This window comes from Cyprinus carpio, chromosome B18 (assembly GCF_018340385.1).
Source record: "Cyprinus carpio isolate SPL01 chromosome B18, ASM1834038v1, whole genome shotgun sequence".
Lineage (NCBI taxonomy): Eukaryota > Metazoa > Chordata > Actinopteri > Cypriniformes > Cyprinidae > Cyprinus > Cyprinus carpio.
The window spans coordinates 15,899,730-15,914,101 of NC_056614.1; the positions used below are offsets into that span (position 1 = coordinate 15,899,730).

General features: G+C 35.2%; 1 protein-coding gene across 3 annotated transcripts in view; it reads right to left on the minus strand.

The window, feature by feature from the left end:
• gnao1a (guanine nucleotide binding protein (G protein), alpha activating activity polypeptide O, a) overlaps window positions 1-14,372 on the minus strand; it is an 81,331-nt gene that overhangs the window by 6,053 nt on the left and 60,906 nt on the right. Inside the window, exons 5-8 of one of the 3 annotated variants that reach the window (XM_042744019.1) lie at window positions 7,193-7,321; window positions 6,013-6,142; window positions 2,172-2,325; window positions 79-1,430 (exon numbers count right to left, since the gene is read on the minus strand). In XM_042744019.1, coding sequence (XP_042599953.1) covers window positions 1,243-1,430; window positions 2,172-2,325; window positions 6,013-6,142; window positions 7,193-7,321 — 601 coding nt within the window. In that variant the 3' untranslated portion in view covers window positions 79-1,242. Of the gene's footprint in view, window positions 1-78; window positions 1,431-2,171; window positions 2,326-6,012; window positions 6,143-7,192; window positions 7,322-14,372 lie in introns of those variants that run through there. The other 2 variants (XM_042744020.1, XM_042744018.1) reach the window with 2 other exon arrangements.

Consider the following 14,372-nt stretch of genomic DNA (forward strand, 5'->3'; position numbering starts at 1 on the left):
CCGAAAATCCTGAGTCATAGTTTCCATAAAAATATTAAGCTGCACAACTGTTTTGAACATTTGGCAATAATAATTAAACAATATTTCTTAAGCACCACATTAGAATGATTTCTGAATGATCATGTGACATTGAAGACTAAAGTAATGAATGATGAAATGTACTGTAGTATTTCAATCACAGTAATATAATGCATTTTAAATACTTTAAAATAGAAATGTTAAATAGATATAAATATTAATATTAATGTCTTTTCTGATCAAATAAAAGATGCAGTTGTGTTAAAAAAAATCTTGCTGACCCCAAACTTTAATATACAGTATATATAGAGAGATCCGACATCTGATGTATGTGGTACAAATCTAGTTATTATCTCTATAGTTATCTATGTAGTTACAATCAGCTTTGTCTGTTCTCAAAATGCAATAAGCTAAAAAAAAAAAAGACAGATTTTGAATCTTTGGAATGTCCTGGGTGTCTGGTTTAAATGGTCCAAAATACAATTTTGAAGAGTAACACGTCCCGTTGTTTTTTAGGATGCTAAGAGGCTAACATTTTGGGGGTTTGGCTCAGGGCATCGGACATTTGCACTCTCTTCTAAATGTCAAGTAAATGTCAAGCCTAGTGTTTCATCAACACTCTGAGATTGCTGCCAACTCAGAACACATGTAATATGAGCCAGCTTGTGAATATTCACTGGAATTCATATCCTATAATGCATTCATCTGAAAATAATGCATGTATATAGAACATCATTATAGTGCCACTTACATAGTCACGGGAATTTAAAATATTGCCACATAACCTCATTGATTCTGGAATTATTTTTCTGCATACTGTGTAATAAGGACTAAAGAATATGTCAGACTTTACAAGCTCAACTACAATAGGAAAAAGTAGGAATTAGTGGAAGTTTGGAACCAATTTTTACTTTAAAATATCTCCTGTCCTCTCTCTAACACACCAGGAAGGACATTCAAAGCACATTCCTGTATTTGTAACAATGTACCAAAATCAATAGTTGAGTTCAGACCTTTGGTTTAAATTTAGCACATAAATTAAAGAACAGCTCTGTGAGAACTATTGCCAGATTTGAGTGAGTTCTCACCTTATAAAAGGCCATCAAATGACCTGACAGACACAACTGGAGACATTTAAAAGTATAAAACAAAGACAAAATGTCACATCTGACAACAGTTGCCACTGTATCCTGGGGTTGTGTAACTGCTGGGCATCACTGTGGGTTAGTAAAGGCCACAGAAGCGCAGGTTGTTAGCGATGATGACATCGGTGACAGCGTCGAAGACAAACTGAATGTTGTCTGTGTCTGTAGCACAGGTGATGTGTGAGTAGACCTCCTTGTCAACTGACTTGTTCTTACTCTCATACTGGGACTGAATGTAGCCCACCGCCTCCATGAACGTGTCTGAACCTGCAGCACAGGATGAGTAAATAAGAAGAAGTAAATAAAAGAAAACAGTGAGGGAGGCAAACAATTGTGATAAAAAAAAAATTACATTTGCAAAGGGGAGCAAAAAAGAATATCAACAATAGTGGTAAATGTAAACTGGAAACGGAACACTAAAACGAAAAACGAAAAAACGTATAAAAAAAAACAGCATGCGCATATGATTTTTTTTTTTTTTTTAGAAAGTAATAAATCACTTTTGATTCAAAGGCATCAAAACTTCAGACAGCAGAAGCAAAATACTGAAAAATGATTTTTCTTCAGGCAATTTTTCCCTGACTACAGTTACTCAGCACATTCTCGGGAAAAATCTGTCTGTATCTCAGACTTATTTGTGATTGTTTGTGCAGCCTGTCTTCCATATATCATTCAGTATAACAGGTAAGGAAATGTTTAAGAGCAGCTATGGAGGAAGATGAAAAGCTTAGAACTACAATAAATGAATAAATAAATAAATAAAAAGGGAATAGCAGATGACTGTTTTGGCTGTTTTCCCCTCTGTGCTGGAAAATACAGAAATGTAGGCTGTCCAGATTAGGAGTGTGAATCCATCCACAAGGAATAAAATAACATGATGGTTCTTCTCCTGAAGATTTATTGTGCTAATTGGCTTCTGTAGAGTGTTATTCGACAATTCTCTCTTCGTCAATTATTTTGTCTTTCTACCTTTGCAAGCATATCTCAACACCAGGATAATGAGTTTACCTGTGTACTCTGGGAAGCAGATACTTAAGGAAGATTTCTTAATTTTATCCTCAAATATGTCCTTCTTGTTGAGAAAGAGAATGATGGAGGTGTTTGTGAACCATTTGTTGTTGCAGATGCTGTCAAACAGCTTCAAGGACTCGTGCATGCGGTTCTGCAAAAAGAAAAATAAGATATCAACATCACTTATAGACATGCATCCACAAAAACAGACATACACATTTACTAAGCTATAAATGGGACATATTTATTATTCTTTTTTTTTTATATATATTGTCTTACACATGCATAATCCAACCCTTAAAATAAATATTTTAGCATTTTTTAAATAAAAATTAACAATAAAATCATATATTTAGATTATAAATATATATACAGATTTAGCTCACAAAAATTATCTCTAAATTATAGCTAAGTAAACCCACATACACACACTCGCTCTCAGGCGCTCTTATCCACACTCACACACACATTCAGGTGCAATCACACTTTGAGTGCAAAATTAGAATATGAAGTGAGACATGAACAGAAAAAAAAGAAAGGAAATTTAACCAAGAGCCAAGAAGCCAGAAAAGGAAACTAAACATATTCTGCTACCTAAAAAACTATTACTTATCTCATCATGATGGTATACAATGAATCTCATGTTAATTATAATGGGAAAATGATAAAGACATACACTGTCCTTATTTTCATATGCAGTGAATAAATTATTATGATTCTCATTATTTGTTTGTCATCTGAATGGTAATGAATTCAGAGTTGGAAGCAGTGATTCTCTCTTTGATGTGTCCGCTCATTTTAGGAGGAAACTGGAAAGAACGAGGTCAGCCGATCACTTCAGCCAGCAACAACCAATTAAAAATTGAGGTTTTGGAAAGAACCAGCAATGCATCTAGAATATCTGATATAATTTAGTGACTGAAACCAGCATATATCAAAAACAAGCAAACATTTAAAGGGGTAGTCCACCAAAAAAAATTAAATTCTGTATGACATTCTTTCATCTGTCAAAGACAAAGCAAGATTTTCGTCCATACAATTAAAGTCAATGGGGTCCAAAACAACATCTGACCCCACTGACTTTCACTGTATGGACGCATTGAAAAAAATGGTGTAGGTTTACTTTAAAACAAATTTTACATAACAAATGCAAGGAATTTTTTTAAGTAGAAAGACGCAAGTAGTATATTTTTGTAAAACATACTTCAATAATCTTACTATATCAATATTATTTGCAAATTAGAAAAGCATAAATTTTATTTACAGCTTCAAAAAATCATTTTTACAGTGTGTCGAGAATTGAAATGATAACAGAATTTTCTTTTATTTTCACTACTGCTTCCAGCTCTTTTTAGTATGTGCTTCAACTGAGATTGGTAATGATAATTTCATACCTGTGGAAGGGCCGCCTGTAGAGCTGGGCTGGATTGTTTAGCGAATGGTTAGAGAAGAAAGCCGATGGCGAGAGATGACAGGAGAGCAGCTGAGATGTTTTGAAGGAGAAACGCAAATGCAGAGGTGGCCGCTGGAGGCCACGGGAGCAGTTGAGCGGAACCGGACATGCACCAGAACCCAACACTTCACTCACATATCCCACCCCCAGATACCACTGCTGTTGGTACTCACGCGTACAAACACACACACAGTAAAATGCTAAACAACAGTGGAGCAGTGCAGAATCGGTCCATGCGTTGTCAAAAATGAAGAAAAGAACAGCTCTTAACAAAGTCTCACACAAGCTATACTTGAAGGAACGCAGAGTGTTTGAAGAAAATAAATGCATGTCTGTGTTGAAACGGAGGAGGAAAGGCCACAGGGTGCACAGGAGAGAAGGTCGGGACAGAATGTCAGATGGCAAATGCGTAAACACTGATAGAGCGCTGAATGGACATTCACAGGATCTGTATGTGTGTTTATCTCTGTCCGTTTGTTTCGCTAGGACTTTCTTACAGAATAATAGAATCTGTCTTCTTTTTTTATCGCTTCCATAGATCAGGTGAATATGGATGCCTGAGAGTTGCTGTATTTATGGGGAGCCACTTTTCTAGCCATAAAAGCCCTCCTATGTTCAAAACGCATCACCATAAATCCCTCTGATGTTGTAAAAATTCTCTTATCAGAGTTTGTCAAGAGAGAGTGTGTCTGCGCAGATCTGAGGCCTGTGTCACACACAGACGTCCAAGCATGACTCATCACACCTGCCATGGATCAATTGGCACGGTCACAGAATCAATCAATAGCGTGGGGACATTAATAATTCTTTGTTTTTTTTTCTTTTAAAGGACACTGTAAAAGGGTTCACAGAACTTAAAAAGAAGTTTGAATGGCTTTGTGTTGAACTTTTTGTCTGCTTAATGCCAAGTTCTGTCCTGAAACTCTAGTTGGCGCAGGTAGATGGGTCCTTAACTCAAACTGATGATAGGGTTAAACTACTTGGCACAAGCTGATTGGTTCATGTTGCATACACAGCCAATGAGCTTGCTGTTTTATATGTTAATGGATAGTTAGTATTCACCAGAGCCTTTCGCAGCGTGCTTTCAGAGTTCCTCTGAAACCCTCCACCTTCCCCAGCTCCACCTGTATAGATCTGTTACGGGCTATTTGCATATATAATGTTTCATTCTAAAAATGTTATTTTATTTTATTACACTATGCCAACTTAGTTGCAGTTCCCTTTATTTAGTATTTTTAAACAGCTAAATCTAATATACTTATGTGTATGTCATTTCATGTTGTCTAAGAGTAATGGATTTAAACAGCTAAATCTAATATACTTATGTGTATGTCATTTCATGTTGTCTAAGAGTAATGGACGCAGCCTACATGCCGACCTCAACACATGACTAGGGTAACAATCAACAAAATTACCATTTTAAGTAGAGGTAAGAATTAATTATGAGTTTTGAAAAAACATAAAAAACTGGAAACTTTCCAGACACATGTAACCATATTATTCATTCATGCCCCAGTGGGAACCCCAGCACTCTGAGAAACCATTATGTGCGCGGCTAGTTAGCAGAGGATAAGCATTTGCAACACTGACATGATGGCTACAATATTCAAAGCTATGCCATTATTAGACTTATCTAAATAATTGTTTTGTTTTTAATGAAATTTTGCTTAAATTTGATGGTACAGTGTTTGGGGCATCAAAACAGGACCCATGATTCAAACCCAGGCCACCCACATTTTACAGCATGTTTGCTAGCAGTTCATCTCTAAAAGGCTTACAAAACTGAATGCCAAAAATAATGAAATAAATACAAATGCTAATAATGGTATTTTTATTTTCACTATTACTGACTATTTTTAAGAATTTGACAGTATGCACAAAATGACACATACAGCATAAGCATTACCTATGTGCCGATTAGTGTGGGAGTTCACAATGGAGGCTTATTTTGGAGGCTTATCAACACCACTCACCTTAAAAAATTCTAAAAACCGGGTAAACAAAAAATATTCTGTTGCCCTGTTTTAATTGTAAGGCAGTGAATGATCACACAGAATATAATGTTCACTTGAATGGCAACATAATTGCAATTACTGTGTTCTACAGTGGATGAAGATCATGTAGCCTGCATCATGTAGTTACAGCAGTGCTGTCCATCAAGATTTGAAGTCTTTAAGATAATCTTATCCGAGGCAGCTCTTTTAAAGCATGAGAAAACATTCAAATACCCATAAATCATTTTTGTTAGTGTGTTAAATGTGCACACTTGGGTGTATATGAAACACAGATGCTGAGTGTGCACATGCAATTGAGTCTGTGTGTGTCAGAGCATAAGCACAGATGTGTGCGTTTGTATCTGCGTGTGAGTGTGTATTTAGTGCTCACCGTGGTCTCGTCTTCATGGAGCACTTGGTCGTATCCACTCAGAGCCACACAGAAGATAATGGCGGTCACGTCCTCAAAGCAGTGGATCCATTTCTTCCTCTCCGACCTCTGACCTCCCACATCAAACAGCCTGAGTGGACACAACTCAGCATGAGCTCGGAACACAATAATGCACTGCAGCATGGAAGCAACATGCTGTACATTACCGTTCAGTACATTTTTTCAAGAAAATGTAGATTTCATTTAGCAAGGACACATTAAATTTATCAAAAGTAAAACGTTAAAGACATTTGTAAAAAAAAAAAAAAAAAAGACAAAGACATAATGTTATGTAAAGACATAATGTTAAAAAAGATTTCATATAAATGCTGTTCATTTGAACTTTCTATTCATCAAAGAATCCTGAAGAAACTTTCACAGTTTCCACAAAAAGCGATCATGTGACATTAAAGATTGAAATAATGGCTGCTGAAAATGTATCTTTGCCATCACAGGAATAAATTACACTTAAAAAAAATGTTAACAGAGGATACACTAATAATATTTCACAATATTACTGTTTTAATGAATTTTGATCAAATAAATGCAGCCTTTGTTTCGATTATGCTCAAATTGTTCAGACTGTTATATGACTATACTTTAATAAGCCCTAAATCTTAAATATGTAATAATTTTCACTTAATATCATTAGCAGATGTGTCATTCAGATACTAGCATCTGCTTCAGACTGAACATGTAATTCAGCTGTCAACTGAGGTCCTGCCCTTTCTACGAAAATGCTAGCTTCTGCTGTAACAGTACGGTTTGTTTCTAAATCTGTCTTCAGAATAATGGTGGCAGATCTGTCTGTCTATCTCCCATCAACACTTTTATTTTAGTCTTCTGTTTTCACGTGCTATCAGCTGAGATAGTGTAAAAACCCTGTGAATGAGGAGATGATATGAAGTGAGATGATGTCGGTGTTTGGAGATATTCATCTGGATTAATCTTGTTCTACAACCACTAAAAACACTTTTTGCTACATATATTAGACCAGGCTTTTTTCATCTGAAACATGGCCCAATTATGAAGCATGAATGAGTGAAAATGATAAAAACTGTAGTACTCTAACAGCCGGCGCAAGGCTCTGAATTACACGCCGTACATTCTGATGCATAAATTACACGCCAATCAGTCTCACCTGAAGTGCAGGTTCTTGAAGGTGAAGTGGGTTTCTACAATCCCGGTGGTCTTCACTCGAGTTCGCAGAATGTCCTGCTCTGTGGGCTGGTAGTCTGCAGCACCGATCCGATCTAAACTGTCTAAGTAACTGAAGGAAGAAAGAAGGAATGTCAGCTAGGACCCACAGTTTTTCACAGAAACTGCCATTCACATGAAGTAGAAAAGAGATACTAGTAGCTTTTTATACTTAATGCATAAAAATATCATAAAACAACCTCTTAAAAGAGTGTTTGTGAATACACTAAACAATGAAAAACAGTATTTCAGCACTAAATCCTATATTTTATTCACTAACCAGCCACAAAATACTTTTGTCTAATAGTGTTGTCCTATATTTAAATACAGTAACTTCCATTATCTTCCATTATTTTTTTCAGCAAAATAAAAAAATTAACAGAAATAAATTACATTTTAAACCTATAAAACAATTATTTTAATTTCTAACATTATTTAACAATATTACTGTATTTTTGATCAAATAGATGCAGCTTTGTTCAGCACAAGTGACAAACGTATTAAAAAAAAAAAAATCTTAGTGATCTTTCCTGTCATCTTTTGTTGACAGTTTCCCATTTATGCTCTAACAGAAAAATGACTGCTTATCATATAATAGATTTATCAAATCAGATGAGAGCCCATCTCACTAATGTCACAATCTTAGACACAGGAAGTCAATCAGACTACAGGACATAAAGTATAAGTCAGAATAAAGCATGAAACATCCTTCTTGTGCCACTCACAGCTGACACACACATGCACACACTATCCTCTTCAAAACGCAACAGTGATGAAAACAGACAGGGAGGACCGAGCCTGCTTTTCAACAATGCGTGATGCATATTCTCCAAGGCTGTGGATTTCATTTATCTTCCAGATGAAAGAAACAGTGAAATATGTGTGCCTCCAAATTGGATGCCAGTTGAATTGAAGGTTGAAACATCCATCAAAGCCTTAGGCTGGTAATACTGGTAGACAGTAGACACTAATGGATGATTACATCAAAATGCAATTCCAAAAATGTTTTGACACATTAAGAGGGAAATTACTGCTGGAAATGTATTTGGTTCTTAAACAATTATCATTCCGGATCAGTTCGATTTTTCATTTTGCATCCTGTATAATTATATCTTGTATGTTTCCCTTTATTTTTTGCTTCTCTCTTTCTTCTATCCCTCCTTTCCTGTCCATCTGTGGCAAAGTGATGTTGCAGTTGCACTAGCTGCTGCAGAATTCTTCAGGGAAATGTGAACATTCCACTGCCGCTATTGTCTTCAGCGCTCAACTACACCAAAGTCAGCTCAGCTCACTTGCCACCATCTTGGAAATTCCTCCTATAGCTACAAAGCTAAATTCTATGTACACTAACGTTTGGGGTTAGTAAGACTTTTGTAATCTAATACTCGATTAATCAAAGTATTCATGACATAAATACTTTTATTTAGCAAGGATGCAATGAATTAATTAAAAGCAACAGGAAAGGGATTTCTAATGATACAAAATATTACTATTTCAAATAAAAGCTGTTCTACTTCAGTTTCTATTCATCAAAGAATCCTGAAAAAAAAGTCAGTTTCCACGACTGTTTTCAAAATTGATAATACTGACCATTATTTGAGCTCTAAATCAGCATATTAGAATGATTTCTGAAGCATCATGTGACAGTGAAGGCTGCATTTAAAAAAAATATTAAAATATAAAATAGTTATTTTAAATTGTAATACTAATGTGTTACTGTTTTACAAACAAATGCAGCATATGTAAGCAGAAGAGACAGCAAAAAATACATAAAAAAAATGTACAAATCCCAAACTGTTGAACGATATAGTATCTGCTCAAATCTACTTGAATGGGTTAAGATATAAGTCTGCAAAGCTGTTTGTCTAGATTATGAGGCAATGTTATATTCAAATCTGACAATGACACCATAAATTTAGCTTCTCCACCTCAAATCAAGTTTAACAATCCCTGTACTCTTCAGGTCGTTCTAGCTAAGGTGTGAAATCCAGAGTAAACAAACAAGTGTATGAAAATGGCAAATGACACTGAAAGGCGGGACGCCCTACAGTCGCCATATTTAGTGATACATTTCATTTTTTCATTAGTTTTTCTGTGACTCATTCGCTTCCTCCCCCTTACATCGTCCCTAGTTACGCATACGTCCTTCTGACCTCATAACATCATCTCCAGCAAATAATTCCACATACAACAACATGCAGCCTATCTAAACGCTAATTTTAAAATGATTCAGTGATAAACAGGAGTTAAATGTCTGATAATAATGTGAAATGATCTGAGCCAAGTATCCACAGATGTCTTGACAAGGAGTCAGATTCAGCGGCTGATACAGACACAGGCTGCAACTGACATAAGGCCCAAAATGGGGGAAGAGAGTAGAAAGAGACTGAAAAATAACAATAAAAGAATTAAGACAGGAAGTAAGGGCAAGGTCTATGACATGAGAGGTCCAAAAATCTCAGACCAATGGGAAGATCTGGGAAACAGGATCTATTTTAAACCTAGAAACAAACTGAAAGTTTTAGCATTTTGAAAATGTTAAAACAGAGAAATTATATGACGTACAGTAAATTGAAGATTCTGCACTATTACTAGGATATTAATGTAATGCCCAGATTGATTTAATTGGAATACAATTCTCAGATGTCCCACTTTATATTCTCAGTCCTATATGGGAAGAATATACCATCAATAAAACATATTCATATTTATATTGCCTATTTCAGTGTGGTTCACCACACTGACTCTAGGGGGTGCTGTTGCTGTGACTGTAACTTGCTAAGTTGTATTAATATTTAATAGTGGTGCTTTTGGTTTGCTTGATCGCTTAGTGGCACTTAACTCAAGTCTACAGTAGTACCTGACACAGAATGAACTATAGTACTCAAGTATAAACTGCTCTCATAGGACACAGTCTCAAATGGGACATCACTTGAACAGCACTAATAAGGATAACCATCCACTGACATTATTTTTTAATCTCTTCTCTTTGACAGTGTTAGTGCTACCTCACTCTCTCTCTCTCTGGGGCACCTTCCTTTGTGACCTGTATCTGTTAGCTGTGCACACATTCCTCTCAGCATAGTTTGTCTATTAACAAATAGCAGATTTAGAGCAGCTATGTTAACTGAGGATTTCCATGAGCCTTTTTTAGAAAGCAACTGTCTGCGCTGGGCTGATAAAACCACTATAAGCACTGGTAATCTTTCATTACATTTGACTAAACGCAAAGTTCAATGGAGTCATGGTTCAAAGTTTTAAACATTGATAATAATAAGAACCATTATTAATATTTGAGCAGCACAAATAATAATAATAATAATAATTATTATTATTATTATTATTATAAATAATAATAATAATAATTATTATTATTATACAAGTAACTGACCATTTATTCTTTTTATTTAATTATTTATTAATTATGATTATTTTTGTTATTTTTTTTTTTTGATTTTTATATATACAGTATATATATGCCAAATACTGTACTTTATGAACAATTTCAGACTATTTTTGTTTAAAAGGGACCATCAAGACAATTCTAATATTACAAATGATTTCTATTCATCAAAGAATGTATCATGGTTTCCACAACAATAAGCTGCCAAAGTTTTAAAAACTGATAATAATAAGAACAATTATTAATATTTGAGCAGCTCAAATAATTATTCATAATTCTGGAGCACCAAACATTTCTGAAAGATGAAGTGACACTAAAGACTGAGGTAACAGCTGCTGAAAATTAAACTTTGATATTACAGGAATAAATTACATAGTAAAATATATAAAAATAGAAAACTTGGGTTTTTAACTATAATAGGATTTTACAATATCACTGTTTTTACAGAATTTTTGATCAAATAAATGCAGCTTTGGTGGGCATAAGAGACGTATTTTTTATTTTATTTTTTAGTATTTAGTATTTAAACACATTTATATTTTTTGTCTGTGTGTATCACAAAATAATATCATAATGCCTTTCAAATCTATGCCTGTTTAGTTGGCCGTAGGTGCAAAGAACATACACTTTAAGGAAGAATCGTGTGCTTTTGTGTACAAGTCTGCATGTGCGCAAGCACATTTTGATATTCGCAGCAGTGCTAATGTTTTTTTTTTTTTTATCTCCTATGAACTCAATGCCCTGATGGTGTTCTGAGGAGTAGCTGTATGTACTATTCTGAATCTTTTATAAACACGGCAACACGCTACGTGGACTTCACTCCGTCATTTTAGGCCTAATGGACATGCGGGTGGGGTTGTGCTGTATGCTTTCTTCACTTCTCTCTCTCCTTTTAGTATGGAAAACTCGTATCTCTCTACCACTCAGGCTGCTTGCCAGCTTTGCCCTTCCCCCTGCTCCCTCTCTCTCTCTCTCATACACCATCTTTCTTTCTTTCTCCCTCCACCCTCCCTCTGTTTCCTGCTGCTGCTTGAGTGCTCTGCCTGGCAACACCTCTCAGCGGCCTGCCTGCTGTCTGCTGCTCCCCATCATGGAGAGAGAGACAGAAAGATGTGCAGAAAAAAGAATTACAGTGCATTGGAGACATTGTGTCATTTATTGTGGTAACAAAAAGGTCTGAAATTCTGGGTGTTGCAAGAACGCTACAATGAGCCTATTCATGGATTCTTAAGGAAACTGTAATACAGTGTTATAATTAATATTGAAAGTGAAAGAAATAAGAGAGACTTGACCTCTGGAATTAGCATTCTGTTGCTTAAAGGGATAGTTCACCCAAAAAATGACATTTTTCAAAATCCTTATCCTTTGTCTACAACATAAAAAAATAGTAAATGATGACAGAATTTTAGGATGAATAATCTCTTTAGGTATTTTAACTGTCTAATAAACTCTAGCATAGTTTAATAGTAAAACTATTAAACTTTAAATACAGATAATTTTTGGTTGCCATATATATCTATAATAGGAAAACAAACTTTATCTGCAACTCTCATTGTTGAGAAACTTTCTTGACAATGACAAATAACCTTGCGAGTATACAAGTCATTTCGATTGCGACAGAAATATCAGTAAAGATACACTATCAAAAAAGTGAGAATAAGTGAAACTTCCTACATCTTCTGAAGGCAAAGCCACTGAAGGTTCAACTGAATGATGAAACATTTATCACAGAATGTCATAATACTGTCCAAGACTTCAATAAGAACATAGAGTTTTTCTATTTTTGCTCTGGAAACGTCAAGAAAGAAGGTGCTGAACTGAAAGCAATCTAGATAGCAAGTTCCAGTTCTGGGCATCAGGAGGCATCAGAATTCTGACATGTTTCTTATAACCTGAAGTGGAACATGCTTCTTGTTAATACTATTAATAAATAAATAAAAAATAGTGAAGAACTGAAATTAGCAGACCAACAATTGAAAAGAGGAAGACAAAACGAAAAATAAAACTGATAGGAACAAAGCTGAGAGGACAAGAGGAACATGACTGAAGAGGTGGGGAATGATTGCAGTGTGGAAGAGGAGGAGCTTTTAAAAGGTTGGACAAGAGTGGGTAAACTCCTCTATGGCACCATAAAGTGGGCAGTATCAGAGTTACACAGTAAAGAGTGGTGAGTGTGAGAGAAGGAGAGAGGAAGGACAGAAATAGTGGAAGAAGTTCAGATAATGATGGAAGTTTTCCAGAGAACAAATGACTGAGGGCTAATCTAATCCTGTTTCAGCATCTCACTCTGGGAAAGACCACTGCGCCTCAGTCTGAAATGTTCTGAAATGTCTCCTGATATTTAAGTCGCAGTCCAATAGGGAGATAAAAGACATGCCGACAGCCTAAAGACACGTGGAAGCCAGTATGCTGTACACTGTAAACCGCCGGTGTGGATAAACAGCCCTAAGGAAATGATCTCGAACTATTTTCGTTAGTCAGTGATTGGCGTAAAAGACTGGCTTAGACATACACGTTGTACCTGTCAAGCTGGCCATGTCTTAAGTGTAAACACACACACACACACACACACACACACACACACACACACACACACACACACACACACACACACACACACACACACACACACACACACACACAAGTAAAACCTAAGAAACATAAACACAGGTGTACAGCAGTGCACAGTTCTTGTGCAGCAACTGAATCAAGAGCAAAACTACATATATAAATTTACTATATACTATATATTGTGACATACAAAAAAAAAACACACACAACAACCAATATTAAAATACATCATAGAATAATAATCAAATATTGTAAAACAATACTATTAAAATATAAAAGGTATATATATATATATATATATATATATATATATAAAATCAATCTAAAATATAAATATTTTAATATAAATTATATTTAAGAAGAAAATAGAATTAATTAGGAAACAATGCGACTAAATGGGTTATATTATGACTTACGGTCTGAATAAAGACAGTAAGCAGACTGTATGATCTAATGAAGGTTATGAATGGAAAAGGCCTTTTTCATGTAAATATGTGTTGTGCTTTCACAGCACTCTATTGATATTAAATTCTTCCTGAAGAATCACAGCATTTTAAATATTAGCAAGGTTACTGAACATGTAAAAAAAAATACAACAACTGAATGTGCTAATATAAAAAAAAAAAGAATATAAAACAGTAAATAATGGTCAGCGATACAGCGGTGAATATCCTTCAACAATCTTTCACAAACGCATAAACCCTAATATTAAATATGTTGTCCTTGTACCATTTGATATTTCTGTTTTCATACACCTGAATTTGATGACACACCACTGGCAACTGTTTGTCTTACTGATCACTGAACAAAAGGCAGAACAATTATGCAAAACATGGTGATGTTAATATGCAAATAATGAAGAAAAAAAACTCTCTCCCAGAGACTTGTCTAGCAAACTCAATTTTAGGTACCCTAAACAGTCCTTTCCCTCCCAACATTTGCCTCATAGCAACATAATCTATGTTGTCAATATGTGAGCAAGTAATTTGTCTTTATCTAAACCCCACTTCCCACAAGGACAGGCTTCCCAAACTATTACAGTAAACCACAACATCAGAAATATAATGCTGATGGAACTCTTACACACATGCACACATCGAATAGCAACTCGAGACCTTTCATCAGAGCATACTGTAATTGCATCTGTAAA